The sequence below is a fragment of the Simochromis diagramma genome, unplaced genomic scaffold (genome assembly GCF_900408965.1).
Source record: "Simochromis diagramma unplaced genomic scaffold, fSimDia1.1 OVJJ01000773.1, whole genome shotgun sequence".
Lineage (NCBI taxonomy): Eukaryota > Metazoa > Chordata > Actinopteri > Cichliformes > Cichlidae > Simochromis > Simochromis diagramma.
Window position 1 is genome coordinate 322,792 of NW_024386807.1, and position 20,090 is coordinate 342,881.

The 20,090-nt window shown below is 46.1% G+C and overlaps 1 protein-coding gene across 3 annotated transcripts; it reads left to right on the plus strand.

Moving 5' to 3' along the window:
* The first annotated feature begins 1,451 nt into the window (after window positions 1–1,451).
* sra1 (steroid receptor RNA activator 1) lies at window positions 1,452–9,507 on the plus strand. 3 transcript variants are annotated; one of them, XM_040027088.1, is made up of 6 exons: window positions 1,452–1,631; window positions 3,395–3,508; window positions 4,464–4,550; window positions 4,626–4,789; window positions 8,613–8,721; window positions 8,806–9,507. In XM_040027088.1, exons 1-6 carry the CDS (start codon window positions 1,607–1,609, stop codon window positions 9,126–9,128), a joined length of 822 nt encoding a protein of 273 aa, XP_039883022.1. In that variant the 5' UTR covers window positions 1,452–1,606; the 3' UTR covers window positions 9,129–9,507. The 3 variants fall into 3 exon arrangements, with proteins under 3 accessions (XP_039883022.1, XP_039883024.1, XP_039883023.1); XM_040027089.1 differs by having other exon boundaries at window positions 1,617–1,711; XM_040027090.1 differs by lacking the exon at window positions 3,395–3,508.
* Window positions 9,508–20,090: the final 10,583 nt, after the last annotated feature.

Consider the following 20,090-nt stretch of genomic DNA (forward strand, 5'->3'; position numbering starts at 1 on the left):
TGGAGGCCATCACTCCATGAAGCCAACAGAACCACATTTTTTACAAAAAAACAAAGAAGAGACTCTGAGACCACCCAGTGAAGCCTTCAGACACTTCACTACGCCTAGACGTTCTGTCCATAAAAGTTATGAAGAGAATCGATGACAGAGGGCAGCCCTGGCTGAGTGCAACACCCACTGGAAACCAGTCTGACTTATTGCCGACTACGCGGACCAAGGTTGTATTAGGATGGCATGGCCTGCTTCAGAGACAGGGATGATAAATATGAACAAGTATCTCTGCCTGGTTTTAGACATCCAGCAGTTAATGTCATCAGTGCAGCTGACAGAGGTCAGATCATAAGATCATCTGCACGGAACAGCAGGAGATGTTGTGGTTCGTTATGATTGTACCAAGTGGGAGCATGTAGAGGCTAAAGAGCAGTGGACCGAGGACAGAACCCTGAGGGACCCCTGACTGGAGTGTGATTACTTTGACCGTTAGATATGGTGACAGGCAATTCATTTTGTTTGTTTTCAAATCATTTGCTGAGAAATGAAAGCTTATAAATGATTAATTATCAGTGGCTCTAAGAGGTGTGACACAGATGTGACAGGTTGGTGGGGTCGAGTACAGAGACTGTAACTGATGAGGAACTTCAGGTGAGAAAGTTTAAAAATGGTCTTGTGGAGTTGAACCTCTATTTCCTGGATCAAAGTTTCACTTTTCACTTCACTAACGGGAGCACGCTACACGGTTATTAGTTTGACTTTCACAATAAAATACTCCAGAGATCAACTAATGACTGCATCCAGGTTCATTAGTTTGTTTACAGTCTCGCTCTCTCTTTATTTCAGGCTCACTGCGTGTCTCACTACGTCATCATATCTGTGACACAGCGGCCACGTGTCCCGGAAATGTTTGTAATGCTGGGAGTTCGTGAAGCTCGAGACATTTCAAGATACATAACCATTTCCTTTTCAAAGTAAAAGCCTTAACATTAAACGTAAGAACATGTTTAAACGCAAAACTATAATCGTTTATTTTATTTTCTAGTTTCTGGGCTTTTACTAACATTTATAAATTATTAACTCTAAAAAGTCATATTGTTTCTTTGTTTGCTTGTCATAATCAGAAAACATGTATATTTACTCACTTAAGTAACTCAGTTATTGTATAATATTATTGTTAAATGTTATATTTTTATTATTTTATCATAGGTTATTATTTTATATGCAGCAATTTATTTTATTCCAATAATTCAGTGGTGACAGAAGAGTTTTCTCTGCTTTTGCACATCTATCTCTCCTTGAACAAGAAAAAATACATATAAAAATGCATATCCTTTCTAATATTGGTCTGTGTAAATGCTATAATATTTATTCAGAGTGATATTAGAAAAATATAAAATAAATAAACGTTTCAAGAAACTTTTATTTTGAAGCTGGACCGGAAACCGTTCCCCGTGTAGTTTGACCCGGGCCCGACGTGTCTCGTCCACAGCAGGACTCTGTGTCGGTTTACTTTAAGTTTAATTTGGACCAAAGTTGCCCCGAAGCTTCGGTCCCTGTTTAGCCTCCCGGTTAGCTTAGCCCAGCTTCCCGCCGCTGCTCTCTGGACTCCAACATGGAGGACATGTACGTTAAACCCGGTGAGTTTCCTCCTCCCGGCACAGAGCGGCTCTGCCTCCATGAAGAAGGACATTAATGTTAATGAACGGCGTCGTGCCCGGTAACGATCTGCTCTCCTCTCCTCTCATCGCCTATTAACAGAACACAGTGACGAACTTCATTCACAAATCTGTGAATTTAAAGTTTTTAGGACTACAGGCAGTAAGTAAATAGTGTGTAAACACAATCTGTGTCAGGTACCAGTTATTGGGTTGTTATTCGACATTCGGCCAGCAAACAATCCATAAAATAGAAATGGCGGTTTAGTGTTTTATTTAACGGTAACGGGCTGTTGCGACTTGTATGAGTACGTGTAAGGTTACATTTGAATTTATGTCTGATTTAAACATGCCGTTTGTAGCTGATTTCTCTATGAGTGGAGTCTTCGTGTTCAGAATGATGAACCGGAGTTTGGTTGGACTGGCTGGACACGTAAATGAGTCCGCCTGCTCAGCTGGAACAGAATCACCTGAGAGCCAGGTAGTACCGGACTGCAGTCACGTGGTCAGCTGACTCCGAAGGGAGTCTGTGTTTATCTAACATCAGAGACACCGCGCGTGGAAAGAAAGACGAGACGAACCTCATTGAAAAACCTGTTAGTTTTACATTTCGCGGAAGCTTCAGCCAGCTAGCACACACCTGACACCTGTAAATGTTAGTGTTTCTTAATCCTGAGTGTATTTAGGTTCGGCTCACGAGTCATGCACCAGATGATCATCATCCAGGTGCAAACAGGAGTTTCATTTGATGTTTCCACAAACTGAAAGTCCTGATCAGGTTATAGCGGAAATCACGTGATCAGTGACGGCTCGATAAACGACCTGACCGGACAAGGTTAGTGTTGCTGTTTTTAGATTCCAGAGCTGCTTTCATTGATCAGTTATTGATTACGAGGCATCAGATGGTGTGTTTCTGTCTGACCGATGAGGGTCATTGATCACATGAACAGCTTCAGCCATCTGTCACAGGGCAAACTGGGGTATTGATCCCAGTGTGCTTTAAATTAGAGGATGGATCATGTGACCAGTGAGGGGATCAATAATCAGTCACATCTGAGTCACAGTAACGAATCTCCATAAACCACCTCCTGCGTGATGTGAGTTTGTGTTGTCCCTGAACCTCACACCATCTCACCTTTACCTGAAACGTCCCAGGTGGAAGGACCACGTCTTTATCTGAATTCTGCAGACTGTCAGGTCCCTGCCGTCAGTAGTGTTCTCAAAAATAGAAACGCTCTTCGCTGTTGTTCAGACTCCATTTTTAATTCCATTAAGTAGAAAATCGTGGGGGCGATCGTGGCTCAAGAGTTGGGAGTTCGCCTTGTAATCGGAAGGTTGCCGGTTCGAGCCTCGGCTCCGACAGTCTCGGTCGTTGTGTCCTTGGGCAAGACACTTCACCCGTTGCCTACTGGTGGTGGTCAGAGGGCCCGGTGGCGCCAGTGTCCGGCAGCCTCGCCTCTGTCAGTGCGCCCCAGGGTGGCTGTGGCTACAATGTAGCTTGCCATCACCAGTGTGTGAATGTGTGTGTGAATGTGTGGATGACTGGATGTGTAAAGCGCTTTGGGGTCCTTAGGGACTAGTAAAGCGCTATATAAATACAGGCCATTTACCAAAATTCTGTGAGCTCGGCCCTTCAGGTGTTTCAGGAAGCATTTGTACGGGGAGCAGTGGAGCAGACGTGACTGCGTGCAGCTCTTACTGAGGAAAGTTTAGAGCTGGTTTAAAACTCCCAACTCTTTGAGCAGGTAACCAGGAGCGGGGCTGGAACGACCCCCCTCAGTTCTCCTATGGCCTTCAGATGGCCCACGGACCACAGAGGAACCTCCTCAACAAGAGACCGCCTCCAGCGCTGACCTCAGGTACGAACAGTAGTGATGTGTCGCTCGATAATGAAACGGTTCTTATTGGGAGCCGTGTTTCTTTTTTTTTTTCCTCGCACTTTTTTTCGCTTCACGCTGCACGTGAGCCTTGTGCTTATGGTGAGCAGAGGGGGGAGGGGCGGCAGTTACACTCACAGTAGCACAGGAACAGAGCGGGAGGGAGAGAGAGAGCCGGGGGCAACAACAGACAACATGGTGACATTGGAAAGGTAGAAAAGAAGCAACATCTGGACCCATTTCAGCTTTACTGACAACACAAAGGCAGAGTGTGAGTCTGCAAGAAGACACTGTCGCACAGAGCTGCACAAACAACCTGCACAGGATCCTGACAACTGTCCACCCATCAGTGCAGGGGGAGATCAAACACAGTCAGCTGAGTGTGATATTAATGAAGGTGCCAGTGTGTCTGCTGCAGCTACTGCAGCTGCTGCAGCATCGTGCAGTGCACCACCACAACCCTGAACCAGAGCTCTGAGAGCGTTTGCAGAAGTCTGACCCAGCAAGACACGACTCAGCTGATAAAGACCTGCAGACATGACCGCACTTGATTTCCAACTATTTTCAGTTGCTGATGTTTAAGGATTCAGAAAGTTTGTTCACTGAATCCTGTGAATGCACTTCCAAACAATCCTGCCTGCATGACGGAGAACGTGCGTCTGCGCTTTGTTTTGCATATTTTCATTTATATTGTGTTGTGTTGTGGTCTGCAGTGTTTTGTGTTGTTAAGTAGTTAATAGTAGAATTGTAAATAGTTGGTTTTTGTATTTTATAATTTATGTTTTACATTTTATGGAGTGAATCAGTATTTCATTTTGTCCATAATTTTATGTTGTTGTTGATAATAAATTAATTAAAGCAATAAAACAAACAGTCAGCTGATTCACCTGCTGCTAAGAACTACAACCAGATACTTAATAATGACCTTCACCTATAGGTGCAGGAGCCCCACCTGCAGCCCCTCCCTCCTCCAACCCTCTCGCACCACCTCCCTGTGCTGTAGCTCCGCCTCTACTCAACCCAGGTAAGAAAGGTTTCTAATGAGATGTGGTGAGTTTACACCTGACAGCTGAGACATTTATTGTTTGGTTTCTCCCAGCTGGACCTCCACCTGGTGCTGTGGCCACGCCCCCTCCTCCTCATCTGGGGCAAATGAGGACTAAGAGAGAGGCTGCGATCAGCCAATCAGAGAGTGAGCCTGAAGTTGAGGGCGTGATGTCGGTGCTGAACGGAGCGCTCACTGCCTGCAGACGCGCTGTGAAAGTGAGTTCAAAATATGACGTCATTCAGGGGTAAAACCGCAAAGGATTCTGGGAACTCGTGGCAAGCGGTACTAGCGCACGCAGGCTTTCACATGAAAACAGTCACACAGCGATAAAAAGAAACACAAAAATGGCAGGAAGCTGTTGTGTTATTAACTGCCGACGGTAAAGAGATCGTTGTTATCGGATTACGTCGTTGAAGAGAAATTGTTCGAGCCATGTTTCCGAGGTAACAAAGAGCCACGGATGGTCTGGATTGCAGCCATTCGAAGACCAAATATAACGTCCCAGAACTCTCACAGGTTAGTCTGCTCCAAGCATTCCCACACAGCTCAGTCTGCTGTTGTAGCAGTGATTCTTGAGAGAAGGGACAAAACATGTCGGGCAGATAAAACCCAATTTTGTAGTTAAAAATATGCATACAAGTGTTACCCAGCTGCCTAAAAGACAAACCAAGGCAATGTTTATACAACAAAACTATGATTTTGTCTTCAAACAATTATATGTAAATATGTTTTTGAAAAATCAAAAAATATATTTTAGAAAATTAAAACCTGTTTTGTCCCTAATCTCAGGAATCACTGGTAGTTAATACGTCATTCATAACATAACTGGTGATATAGGTTACAAGCAAGTCTGGCGCTGAACAGAAATTGTCGCTCCTTTGTTTATTGTGCATAAATAGTGAATTGTCCTGACTAGAGCAGGGCGATATGGCCAAAAATATTTATCACGATATATATTTGAAAATTTGCGATAACGATATAACCGACGATATAATTGATGCAAGACAAAATACAACTCCACAACATTACTAGCGCAAAAAGACAACCTTCCATTTATTTTCACTTAAACAAGAAGCTGGTTTTTATGTACATTAAAGCTTTATAAAAATGTAACAGTGCAAATGCAAATTCCTTGCTGAAAGTTTAACCAAAAGGTATTTCCAGTAGAAATGGGCTGACATATCCTGAGCATAACCATGTATAATATCCACTGAAGTTAAAAAGAGCTGCTTTGCAACATTAAACTGCAGTGTGCAGTACGTATTTTTCGGACCATAAGGTGCACAGGATTATAAGGCACATTAAGCGAAACAAAGCAGTCAGATAAATCAAACTTTATTAAACTCATTCTTCTTGCTTCCTCCACTTCTGTACCATTGATTCATTAATGAATGAATTCTGCTCTATTCCCATGTTGCTGCAGTATATGAATGACTAACCTCGTATTGTGGATGGATTATCTCAGTTGTTCTCCTGACTGAAGTTTGGTCCATTTACAGCACCCTGCCATGCGATTGCATTTGTCTCTAACTATCAGGAACTTTAACGTTAACTTTTATAAGTGGAAAAGTGTTAGTGTTCCTCCTCCAGCTTCACTGTTTATGTTATGCTAACATAGCTGTGTCGCTAGCGATCACGTAGCACATCATTATATACCAGCTAGCCCAACTTCAGTAACCCTACAAACGTCACTGCTGTTTAGTTTCCTGTCTTCATTTATGTTGGAAGTGATAGCAGAGCTGTACGTTTGAATTTTTCCAGAAATCTCAGTCAGAACATGCTATATCATGCTGAGGTAACTAGCGAAACTAGCGAGCTAACTTCCGCTAGCTTCCTGCTAACTTCTAACTCCGTTAAATGTAATAACTTTTGTTTTCATGGATGCCTGGAAGTTAAACTTCATAGTTTCACCTGGTTAAGCAGCAATGCTGATCGTTTTATTAAAGATGAAAGAATTGAGACAGTTTTTAACTCTCAGTGATGCTGCAGTGTTCGTTTGACCTGAAGTATACGGAGTTTAGGACCCAGATTTAGGAGCATCTTAGTCCGACAAATACGACAATAACGACGGCCGCTTGCATGTTCTGCAAAAAAATGTGCTTTGTTGTGTATCTGACGGACAAACACCAAACCAGTTCCACATCACTGAAGTTGCACCATTTTTACAAACCAATTCTGGTTCATCTGTTTCGCTCAACAATCGGCCATGTGCGTATGAAAACAAAGGCACTGCGCATGCGCATTTTACTCATATTCTATCGCGATAATTCATTTTCCTATCGTTGCCTAACATTATACCGGTATTACCGTGAACGGTATAATATGGCCCAGCCCTAGTCCTGACACAATATTGCGTTTCGCTTCTGTTATTATGGTACATTGACGAAAACATATACTTTTATTCACAGGGTAAAACAGTTGTTTTGTATCACTAATTGTCCAGTACGATTACAGCATACAATATTATTGTCACTGCTACATTTCTATAACGAACCAGAAATTATTTCCACTACTAATTAATTACCGTTGAGCTTAAAGGTCCTATTAATAAACGGTTAACGAATGTGTATTTATGAAGACGATTTGTGAGACTGGTAAACTTACCTTCGTTCGGTGCATTTCAAGGTCCTGTACCCATCCGTCGGTAAACTGTACCTGGGCTTGTTGCAGTGACCTGAAGTTACTAAACTTCATGAGTGTATGCACTCACTCCAAGAACCGTATGATTATAAATATGAGCGTGGTGAAAGTTGGGCAGCACGCTGACGTCTTTTGACCCTCTGTGTGCTCGTAAGGGTCTGACCCTTTCACTCCTTTGATTTTTTTTCCTCGTATCTTTTCTTTGACTTTTCATCAAGTCTGTCTTTGTACGGACCGACAGTGTTCTCCTTCGTTTTGTACAGAACTTTTTTGGGGGCAAAGAAAACGCAAGAAGGTTTTGGAACCGGAGAATGAACGTTTTGCGGTGCTGCAAATGCTTGCGTTTGATGCATTGCTTTGATTGTTTTGCCACGAGTACCCGGCATGCAATGCGCGAAAGTCACGTGGTCTGTCAATCTCTATATATTACATCAGCAGGGGGCGCCACCACGTTGCAGTGAATGTTACTGTAGCACAAAGTGACCTTTGACCCTGAGCTGAAACTTTGGCTGTGTCCCAATTCAGGGTCTGCAGCCTTAACGGTCCTCAAGGGCTGCCCACTCAAAGACCGCTAAGGCCGGAAGTGCGAGGCTTGTGAAACAGGACGGTCTAGCCTCCGTCGCGCTGCCCAGGTTGCCTAGCAACCATGATACTAACTGGAAACGTTTCACACAGCTTTGTTTGACAGAGATGAAGGAGAACGTGTTTTGTTCGTTTGTTTCTACACGAGCTTTGTGTGGTTTAATGAGGCTGAGACCACACGACTGTCAAACATGATTCCTGTGCTGAACAGTCGTTTAAGATTAGCTAGTAATTAACAATTAGCTGATGTTGTTCATGAGACTAAAGTCATCTCACTGTGGTAATGTAAATATAATATGGCCAATATTATAGTATTGTCAGATTATTATGTTATCTATCTATTACAGGATATATTACAGCAGTGAGCTTGAACTCTGGGTCAAAGATTCAAGTTGCATTTATTTATTTGTCCTGTCACCTTAAATCTTCACTCAAAGACAAGTACCTGTGACAGTCTATATACAGATGTTTTATATATAAGAGACAAATATTGTTCTGTCTACACCGCCACATCCTTGAAATTCAGGGAAATGAAGGACGTGTTTGAGGCTGCATTTCGAGCAGCCTTTGAATTGGGACAGCCTTCGTCGCTGTGACGTAATCGTCCTTAAAATGCGGCCTTTAAGGCTGCAGACGCTGAGTTGGGACACAGCCATTATCTTCATCAGAGAAATAACCAGATATTTCAAATCACCTCTGAGCATCACAGTCTCACCTGCAGTACCAGGTTGGGCCACCGAGAGGCCAACGAGTCATTTCCTTTTCTGTTAACACAAAAATGTGTTTAACTCAGAGCGACCTTTGACCTGTGTGCAGGCTCAGGTGTGTAATGAAGTGGCAAAGCGCCTTCACCTGATGGAGGACAGCTGGAGGTCGGGTAGACTGAGCCTGCCTGTCAGGAGGCGCATGGACACCCTGTCTGCAGGTAAGGTGTCTCACTGCACACCTGTGTGATCGCACACCTGTGTGATCGCACACCTGTGTGACCACTCGTCTGTTTGTCTCTCAGAGTTACAGAAGGGTCGCTGGGACGCGGCTGATGACATCCATCGCTCTCTTATGGTTGACCATGTGACTGAGGTTAGCCAATGGATGGTTGGTGTCAAACGACTCATTGCTGAAACCCGAAATCTGAGTCCAGAACTGCTAGAACCACTTCAGAAAGTGAGAGGGCCGGTCGAGGACTCCGCAGAACCTGTCCGAGAACCGGTCAAGGAACCTGGAGAACTCCAGCAGTCTTTACAACTAGTCCAGAAGGAGGAAGAACCAGACTCAGCAGAACCAGTCCAGGACCCCGTAGAACCAGTCCAGGACCCCGTCTCTGAGTCCTAACTGTCCAGGACTCCTCTCTTGACAAACTCTGGCGCTTTCACCAGGATTTGCTGCTTTAATTCTCACCATCATGTACTTAAAACACTCTGGACTTTGGCCACTCCCAGCGGCTAAGCCTGGTAATCTTGGTATCTTGGGATTTTGAACTTAATCTTCCTGGACTGTATTGGGAACTTTGGACCGTAAACAAAGTCGCCCCTGATTCTGCTGCTGAAGCTCCTCCCCCCACTGTAGCACCCTGCCATGGTTTTGTTTCTCTGGCATCTTTCTGGGCTCGAGTCCAGCCCAGTGAAACCTGGTTTCAGGATGAGTGTCGGGTCCTGATCAGGTGGATCCTGTTTCTGTCTGATGTGAGAATAAATCTGGTTTCTGTCCTCGATTTGTGTCCGCCTCTTTAATGCTCAATGACTGACTGTTTCCTGATCCAGAACCACCGACATCGGGTATAAAAGTGTCATTAGTTTCTAAGTTTAGGACTGAGCTCAGTCACCCACCCGTGGAGGTCCTCGGTCACCTGGGTCATGGTGAGACTACCTGAGGTAGGTGCTTGAAGATATTTAACCCGTCCTCTGAAAGGCTTCTTCAGTTCTAAACGCTGGTGGTCCCACGTTACCCGGGTCCCACCTGGCCCCAGGTATGTCACCACCCTGTCAGTGGAAAGGTCAAACATCTTCAGAGTCCACAGGACAGCTGAGGTTTGTTAGGACTGTGTTTACTGTCACATGTAATCCAAAAATGGCATTAAAGATCACCTCCAACTAACCAATCAGATCTCTGGAAAATGATATAATTCCCTGAAGCCTCAGAGGTCAGACAGCCAGAGCGCTTGTGTTTGATGGTCAGTTCAGAGGAACTTTACTCCAGCCGTGTTCCTGTTGGCTGCAGCAGGATTTTAAAGTATATGTGTGGTTCCATGTGGTATTACCTGTAATAGTAGGACACGATCCTGGGCGGACGCGTGCTCGCTCTCAGGGCTGCGGTGGAAAGCGGAGCTGGTCTCACGATGAGGTGGACCAGGCTGTGACGAGCTCTCGGCTGTGCTGCCTACTTCATCCTGATCTGATGTCATCCTGTCCGTGTTCCTGATTGGTCCGATGCTGCCTGCAGCCCTCCTGCCGACTCACTTGTAGCTTAGACTTAGACTTAGTTCCTCCTACGCCGAGCGGCGCATCAGGCAGCTAGTGATCTCCATCGATGTCGGTCAGCAGCGACTGCTTCAGCTTCGTCCCAGGCAATGTCGACAGTTCTCAGATCGTCCATAAATGTTCGACGCCATGTGGTCTTTGGTCGGCCTTGCTTACGCTTGCCAGTGCGTGGACGCCATGTCATGGCAATCTTAGCTGGGCGATGAGGGGGTAGGCGTAAAATATGTCCCGCAAAGCGAAAGCGCCTTTCTGCAACAACATCGGCTAATGGGCGGGTGCCTGCTCTTCGTAGGACCTCCTCATTTGTTATTCGGTCCCGGTAGGAAATTCTCAGGATTCGCCGCAAGCCACGTTGTTGAAGCACGTTCAGGTGTTGAATAATTGCACTTGTTGAGCGCCAGGTTTCACTAGCGTAAAGTGCAGTAGGGAAGACTATAGAGTTCAGTAGTCTGATCTTGACCCTTACATTCAGGGAGGTCGAGTCCCAAATAGGTTGGAGACGTCGCAGGACACCAACTGCCTTCCCTACTCTGGCGTCGACATCCCGATCAGAGACCCCGTCATTCGAGATGATGCTGCCAAGATATGTAAAATTCTCCACCTCTTCAGCACGTTGTTGGTTGATCATGACAGGAATGCGGGCACGTGCATAGCCAACTCGGAGTACCTTGGTTTTTTTGGCGCTGATTCTTAATCCAACTGATTAAGAATCACTTGTAGCTACATTAATAAATCCTGGATTGACCAATGGAGTCGATAACTCCCTGTGACCTCTGACCCTGACCGATGATAGATGAAGCTGGCCTGACCAGAGGTGTGAGGTTACCTGCTAAGTCACCATGGTAACTAAGCACAGGTTACAGAGCGCTGTGATGATCACCGCCTTATTTTATCTGTGTGACATTGTGATGGACCGAGCAGCGAAGGAAACTTAGCCACAGGTGAAAGTCCAAAAACAAGAGATTTTTTATTAAACCCCAAAACATCATAGTTCAATCCTGCAAAAAGATTCAAAATGTTGGGCCCATAAATAATAATCAGCTAATCAGCCCACAAAAAGGGGTAAAACACACAAAACCCAACTGAAACTAACATCATGAACTCCGATCCCCCCCATGGTCCCGAGTTATGGAATGAGCCAATCTGCAGTTTTCCATCAAGGCTTGCTCCGCCCCTTTTCCACCTCTTGGCTCCTCAATCAAGGGACTGGAGCAGCTGCAACTAAGGTAACTCAGAAAACAAAGATTAATCATACATAACAGTGTAAACTGAAATGTGCGCACTTATTTTAGAATGCAGTGTTATGTGGATACGTGAATGAACTCTAAACCAAAACCAGTTCTTCATTGTCCTGTAAATTAATTCCTATATTTAAAGAAAGACAGATGTGAATGCAACGTTATGTATAAGCCTCAGCACTAATATGGTGATATTACCCCTGTGTGGCTGTGAGTGCAGCCATCACACACACGTTCCTCTGATAACGGCTGTGACTGGGGGAGGCGGAGCTCAGTCGATCCCCTTGATGTGAGCGCGCTCAGATCTTGGAGCAGGAAGTTCACAGAGAAGGCTGATGCCCAGCTGACCTCTGACCTGAGGGTTCAGCTTGAACACAAAGCCGGGCTTTGATGATCCGGCGGCACAGCTGCTTTGCTGACAAACTCATGAAACAAAGTTTGAAAGATGATTAGAAACATTAGAAATATTTATAGGTTCCTTATAAATGTGCTAGCATGAGCTTCGTTTAGCTCACCCACCCCTGTCCTTGATTTGGTTTCGTCCAGGTGCTCCTGACTGATGCTGAGCGTCCACATGAAAGCACCCGTGGACTGTGTCCCAATTAAGAGACCGCACGCTTGAAGTACGCGCACTATAAGTACTATAAGGCAAGGCAAGGCAAGTTTATTTGTATAGCACAATTCAACAACAAGGTGATTCAAAGTGCTTTACAGAGACATTAGAAACAAGAACAAATAAAAAGCATGATTTAAAGTACGAGAAGTGCGGAAGTGAGAGGCCTGTGAAATGGGACGGTCTAGCCTTCGTCGCGCTGTTCAGGTTGCCTAGCAACCATGATACTAACCACGAGAAACGTTTCATACAGCTTTGTGTGACAGAAATGAAGGAGAAAAATGTTTTGTTGGTCATTTTTGTCATGACATCACTTTGATTAGTTGAGTATCTGAGGCTGAGACCACAGGACTGTAAAACATGATTGTTGGGCTTCATTTCTGTACTGAACAGTCATTTAAGGTTCAAGGTTCTTTATTTGTCACATGCATAGTTATACAAGTATAACACACAGTGAAATGTAGCCTGACACGCTCCTCGACATGTGCAAAAATTGTGGGGGGGGGTAGAGGAAGAACATTATATAGTATATACACTGGGTGAATGTGCAGTAGTAGCAGCAAGCAGGTGAATTCTGTACATTAATATGAATAGACATCTGACTATTTTACAGGATAGACAATATAAACATATTTAAAATTAAAGGAATTGAAATGTACATTGTTCCTTGGTTTAGTGTCTGGAAGAGTCCTGTCTCAGTCAATTATAGATGATGTGAGAGGGCGGGTGTGTGTGTTTAGGGCCCGGATGGCTTGGGGATAGAAGCTCCTCTTGAGTCTCTCTGTCCTTGCCCGGAAGATGCGGAACCTTCTACCAGATTGCAGAAGTTGGAACAGTTTGTTGCCAGGATGGGACGGGTCCTTCAGTATCTGCGCTGCTCTAGTCCGGCATCTCCTGGTGTAGGTGTCCTGAAGCGGGGGGAGAGCAATCCTGCAGCAGCGTTCTGCTGTACGGATCACTCTCTGGAGAGCTTTTTGGTCCTTCACACAGCTGTTCCCAAACCACGATGTCATGTTCTGTGTGAGGATGCTCTCCACAGCGCCTGTATAGAAAATCCTGAGGATCTTTGGAGAGACCCTGAACTTCCTCAGTTGTCGTAGGTGATACAGGCGCTGCCTAGCCTTTTTGGTCTGGACCTGAATGTGGGCAGCCCATGTCAGGTCTGAGGAGATGTGAACACCAAGATACTTGAAGGACTGCACCCTCTCCACTGGAACACCATTGATGATAATGGGCTTGTAGTCTCTGTGCTGACCCCTTCTGAAGTCCACCACCAGCTCCTTGGTCTTGTCGACGTTCAGCTGGAGGTGGTTGTCCTGGCACCATGATGCCAGATTCTTCACTTCATCCATGTAGGCCGCCTCATCGTTGTTGGAGATGGCACCCAACACCACTGTGTCGTCAGCAAACTTCACAATGGTGTTGGAGCCATGGGTGGCCACACAGTCTGAAGTGTAGAGGGAGTAGAGCAGTGGCGAGAGGACACATCCCTGAGGTGCTCCTGTGTTGATGGTGATGCTGTTGGAGAAGCACCTGCCCACCCTCACCACCTGAGTTCTGCCAGTGAGGAAGTCCAACACCCACGCACATAGACAGCTGTTAAGTCCCAGATCCCTCAGCTTTGTGAACAGTCTGCAGGGCACTATTGTGTTAAACGCTGAACTGTAATCAACAAACAGCATTCGCACATAGTTACCCTGTTTCTTGTCCACGTGGCTGAGAGTGGTGTGTAGGACGTGGGCGATGGCATCCTCTGTGGATCTGTTGGATCTGTAGGCGAACTGCAGCAGATCTGTGGTGTCTGGGATGGAGGAGGAGATGATGTTTTTCAGCAGCCTCTCAAACACCTTCATTACTACCAAGGTCAGTGCAACTGGCCGGTAATCGTTCAGGGATGAGGGTTTGCTGTTCTTGGGCACAGGGATGATGGTGGATCTTTTGAAGCATGTGGGGACCACAGACTTCGCCAGGGACTCGTTGAAGATGTAAGTGAACACACCTGCTAGCTGGTCAGCACAGCAGCGCAGCAGACGGCCGGTGCTTTCCTTGTGTTCACTCTCCTCAATGCCGCTCGGACGTCATGCTCCGCGATGCTGGTCACCGGTCTCTCGCTGATGACGTCACTGTCCTCGGTAGTCAGGCGGTAGATAGCATTAGCCGCCTGGCTAACCTCGAAACGGGCGTAGAACTGATTCAGCTCGTTGGTGAATGCAGAGTCGGCGTTGATCGGCGCAGTGTCCCTGGCTTTGTAGTCCGTAATGGTGCGTAGTCCGTGCCACATACTCCGTGTGTCGCCCTGGTGGAAGCGGGACTCTACACGTTCCCGGTACCGGTGTTTGGCATCTCTCACCGCACGCCGCACGCCGTATGAGGCTGCTTTATAGGCGCTCATATCGCCAGTGGCGAGACCCGCGTTGTAGGAGGCGGTCCTGGCGTTTACTGCAGTGCGGATCGATCTGTCCATGGACAGAAACCGTGGATGCATCCACGGTTTCTGGTTTGGGAATGTGGTGACTCTCGCAGTGGGGATAATCTCCTCCGCTAGCATATTGACGAAGCATACTGCTACTTCCGTAAACTCATTGATGTCGACTGCGCATGCTCTGAACATGTCCCAGTCGACGTCGTTGAGTGCGTCCTGTAGCGTAGCTTCTGATTGGGCAGATCACCGTTTCACCTCCCTCGTGGTTACGTCTTCCCTCCGCATGCTTTGTTTATACTGGGGAATGAGGAAGATGGCGTTGTGGTCAGACTTCCCAAAAGCCGGGTGTGAGACAGCTTTGTAGCCCTGCTTGTATGGCGTGTAGCAGTGATCCAAAATTCGATCCCCCCTCGTTGGACACGAGACATGCTGGTAAAAGTTTGGCATGACTTGTCTGAGGTTCGCTTTGTTAAAGTCTCCTGCTACAATGAGGGCTGCGCCCAGGTCCTTGTTTTGAAGCGAGCTCAGCACATCATGTAATTCGGACAAAGCCATACCTGTGTCCGCTTGGGGTGGGATGTAGACCGCCGTGGCGATGACCGAGGTGAACTCACGGGGCAGATAGAAAGGGCGGCACTTAATGCTCAGGAACTCCAGATGTGGCGAGCAGCCGCTGGAGAGAGTAGAAATGCTCCTGGCATCACACCACTTTCTGTTTACCATGAAACACACTCCTCCACTTTTGGTTTTGTTCGACTCTGCCGTTCTGTCCGCGCGGAGCACAAAGAATGAATCCGACGGAGTTATGGCCTGGTCCGGCACGGTGGGGGTCAGCCATGTCTCCGTGAAGCACAGAATGTTGCAGTCCCTCATGTCACGTTGGAAGGTGACCCTTGCTCTTAGGTCATCGAGCTTGTTCTCCATGGATTGTACATTGGCCAGTAGGATACTGGGCAGTGGTGCGCGATGCGCCTGCTGTCTCAGTCTGTTCCTAATACCAGCTCGTTTCCCCCGGTGCTTCTTTGTTCTGCGCCTCGGATGAGCGGCCCGTCCTTTGTTGTTCTCCGCGCCGCGTAGAATCTCTGGCGGCCAGGAAGGGTCGGGTTTAAAAGTGTCCAAGATTAGATGTGCAACCTTGGCACCGATGTTTACAAGTGATCCACTGTTGTAAACTATAAGACTAGAGGCTTTTGGGATGAAAACCAGAGCAAAAAATAGGTAAAAAACAAGAAAAGTAGATAGTCGGAGCGGAGCGGTCAGGAAGGCGTCTGGACGTGGCCGCGCCATCTTGTAAGAATTAGCTAATGTTGTTCATGAGACTAAAGTCATCTCACTGTGGTAATGTAAATATAATATGGCCAATATTATAGTATTGTCAGATTATTATGTTATCTATCTATTACAGGATATATTACAGCAGTGAGCTTGAACTCTGGGTCAAAGATTCAAGTTGCATTTATTTATACAGTGGGGCAAAAAAGTATTTAGTCAGCCACCGATTGTGCAAGTTCCCCCACTTAAAATGATGACAGAGGTCAGTAATTTGCACCAGAGGTACACTTCAACTGTGAGAGACAGAATGTGAAAAAAAAATCCATGAATTCACATGGTAGGATTTGTAAAGAATTTATTCGTAAATCAGGGTGGAAAATAAGTATTTGGTCACCTCAAACAAGGAAAATCTCTGGCTCTCACAGACCTGTAACGTCTTCTGTAAGAAGCTTTTCTGTCCCCCACTCGTTACCTGTATGAATGGCACCTGTTTGAACTCATCATCTGTATAAAAGACACCTGTCCACAGCCTCAAACAGTCAGACTCCAAACTCCGCCATGGCCAAGACCAAAGAGCTTTCGAAGGACACCAGGAAAAGTATTGTAGACCTGCACCAGACTGGGAAGAGTGAATCTACAATAGGCAAGCAGCTTGGTGTGAAAAAATCAACTGTGGGAGCAATCATCAGAAAATGGAAGACATACAAGACCACTGATAATCTCCCTCGATCTGGGGCTCCACGCAAGATCTCATCCCGTGGGGTCAAAATGATCATGAGAACGGTGAGCAAAGATCCCAGAACCACACGGGGGGACCTGGTGAATGACCTGCAGAGAGCTGGGACCAAAGTAACAAAGGTCACCATCAGTAACACACTACAACGGCAGGGAATCAAATCCCGCAGTGCCAGACGTGTTCCGCTGCTGAAGCCAGTGCATGTCCAGGCCCGTCTGAAGTTTGCCAGAGAGCACATGGATGATACAGCAGAGGATTGGGAGAATGTCATGTGGTCAGATGAAACCAAAGTAGAACTTTTTGGTATAAACTCAACTCGTCGTGTTTGGAGGACGAAGAATACTGAGTTGCATCCCAAGAACACCATACCTACTGTGAAGCATGGGGGTGGAAACATCATGCTATGGGGCTATTTTTCTGCCAAGGGGACAGGACGACTGATCCGTGTTAAGGACAGAATGAATGGGGCCATGTATCGTGAGATTTTGAGCCAAAACCTCCTTCCATCAGTGAGAACTTTGAAGATGAAACGAGGCTGGGTCTTCCAACATGACAATGATCCAAAACACACCGCCCGGGCAACAAAGGAGTGGCTCCGTAAGAAGCATTTGAAAGTCCTGGAGTGGCCTAGCCTCAACCCCATAGAAAATCTGTGGCGGGAGTTGAAAGTCCATGTTGCTCGGCGACAGCCCCAAAACATCACTGCTCTCGAGAAGATCTGCATGGAGGAATGGGCCAAAATACGAGCTACTGTGTGTGCAAACCTGGTAAAGACCTATAGTAAACGTTTGACCTCTGTTATTGCCAACAAAGGTTATGTTACAAAGTATTGAGTTGTATTTTTGTTATTGACCAAATACTTATTTTCCACCCTGATTTACGAATAAATTCTTTACAAATCCTACCATGTGGATTCATGGATTTTTTTTTTCACATTCTGTCTCTCACAGTTGAAGTGTACCTCTGGTGCAAATTACTGACCTCTGTCATCATTTTAAGTGGGGGAACTTGCACAATCGGTGGCTGACTAAATACTTTTTTGCCCCACTGTATTTCCTATCACCTTAAATCTTCACTCAAAGACAAGTACCTGTGACAGTGTATATACAGATGTATTATATATAAGAGACAAATGTTGTTCGTTTAATATGTTGGCATTATTACATTTGGCTCAATGCTTACATATATGTGTAAAAAGCAAATGTACGAGCTGTGATAACTGTGTCTGATAGAATGAAGAGTAGACTGATATATGAAATATTCCTTTATTGGGTGAGAAAATCAGACCATGTCATAACTGCTTTAAGTCACACAGAATAGATATCAGAGCCTTAAACAGGCTGACATCTGCTAAATGGGTCAAACTGGGCAGGAAGTAAACAAACACATAACATCCTTATAGAATATGATGTAACACTATAGATCAACTTACCTCAGAATATATAAAGCATATAAACAATTACAGCAATATGATGCAACAAACACAGCAGCTACTGATCCAAAATACTCAAAGCTTCATAGAACTGAAACAAACATTTATTTTTAGCTCCATTCTGCTGCTGATACAGACTTTAGTAGTGCGCGTACTTCAAGCATGTGGTCTCTTAATTGGGACACAGCCCCAGTGTTAGCTAGCTCACTTCATCTGTAACAGGAAGTAATGTGTGTGTGTTGCTGACACGTGTACCTGTGACCTGCTGCCATACAGATCACACCTCAGGCTCAGCTGTCCCACTCACAGCTCCCCACACCCACACTGCTGACACTAAGCCAGCCCACTCACACCTGAGCAAGCAGGTGAGCTCTTTTATGTAAAAACACGTGTCTGACTGCAGGAGGCCCCTGGGAAATGTGTTTTTATTCAACGCACAATTTATTTTGTAATAATACATTTTCATTCTAAGCCACATAAACAGAATGCTGCTCTGCATAGATTCAGTGAGCCAGATTAAAACCTGCTTTTATTTCCACTCAGGACAGAGACATGTTTTACTTTGATATACTAACTGATGATGTTTATTCTGAGAGGACTACAGATCAGCAGCAGGTGTGCAGAAATCAGACCAGCAGGGGGCAGCAGAGGACAACACCCACAGCAGAACTTCACAGACACGGTGACAAACCAGCCTGGGAGTTCCAGCAGGTACGGGAGCCTGGAGGTTGATGTAGCCGATCTTCAGCCAATCAGACGTGAGCCCCAAAAAGAGAAGTGAGAAGGCAACAGCAGAAGCTGATGAACATGAAGTCTTTGTGTTTACTCCTCAGACTCATCTTTAACTGCTAACCCACAGAACCCTGGAACTGTCAGTCTGAGGCCACGCTGAGAAACGAGCCACATCGAAGGCCTTTTCACAACAATATAACATTTACTCAAACTAAACAATGTAATCTGATTACAGTGAGACGCCTGTTTGAGCTACTGGCAGCAGTAATGAGTCTTTAATGTCTCACTGGTGTGAACTTCTCAGCTCAGAAGAGAAATTGTTTAAAACTGTGATCATACAGCACAGCTTTCACAGTGTTAAACCTGCCGTCACACCTGTGACACTGAAGACTCTCTGCTCTCTGTGCATGACTCATCCTGTTGGAGGGTCTCTTCTGCTCATCGGATTAAACCCAGACTTAATCTGACTGATGGATGGATGCATGGATTCATGGATGAAATGATGGCTGGAGGGATGGATGGATGGATGGATGGGTGGATGCATATATGGATGGAGGGGTGGATGGATGGATGGATGGATGGATGGAGGGGTGGATGGATGGAGGGATGGACTGATGGATGGGTGGATGGATGGATGGATGGATGAAGGGGTGGATGGATGGACTGATGGATGGACAGATGGATGGGTGGGTGGAGGGATGGATGGACTGATGATGGATGGAGGGATGGATTGATGGATGGACTGATGGAGGGATGGAAGGGCTGATGGATGGGTGGGTGGATGGATGGATGGATGGACTGATGGAGGGATGGATGGACTGATGGAGGGATGGAGGGATGGACTGATGGATGGACCGATGATGGGTGGATGGATGGATGGATGGATGGAAGGACTGATGGGTGGGTGGAGGGATGGATGGATGGATGGACCGATGATGGATGGAGGGATGGACTGATGGATGGACCGATGATGGATGGAGGGATGGGTGGGTGGATGGATGGAGGGATGGACTGATGGATGGATGGATGGAGGGATGATGGATGGAGGGATGGACTGATGGATGGGTGGGTGGGTGGATGGACGGATGGAGGGATGGACTGATGGACGGATGGATGGAGGGATGGACTGATGGATGGATGGAGGGATGGAATGATGGATGGACTGATGGATGGATGGAGGGTCGGACTGATGGATGGATGGATGGAGGGATGGACTGATGGAGGGATGGACTGATGGAGGGATGGAGGGATGGACTGATGGAGGGATGGAGGGTCGGATTGATGGATGGATGGATGGATGGATGGATGGATGGAGGGATGGACTGATGGATGGACGGATGATGGATGGAGGTATGGACTGATCGATGAATGG

Excerpts from the sequence above, each read along its gene's own strand:
- sra1 (XM_040027088.1), top strand. The coding sequence starts at position 1,607 with ATGGAGGACATGTACGTTAAACCCG. Across the intron at positions 1,632-3,394 it reads GGACATGTACGTTAAACCCG|GTAACCAGGAGCGGGGCTGG; the intron begins GTGAGTTTCCTC and ends CTCTTTGAGCAG. Across the intron at positions 4,551-4,625 it reads TCCGCCTCTACTCAACCCAG|CTGGACCTCCACCTGGTGCT; the intron begins GTAAGAAAGGTT and ends GGTTTCTCCCAG.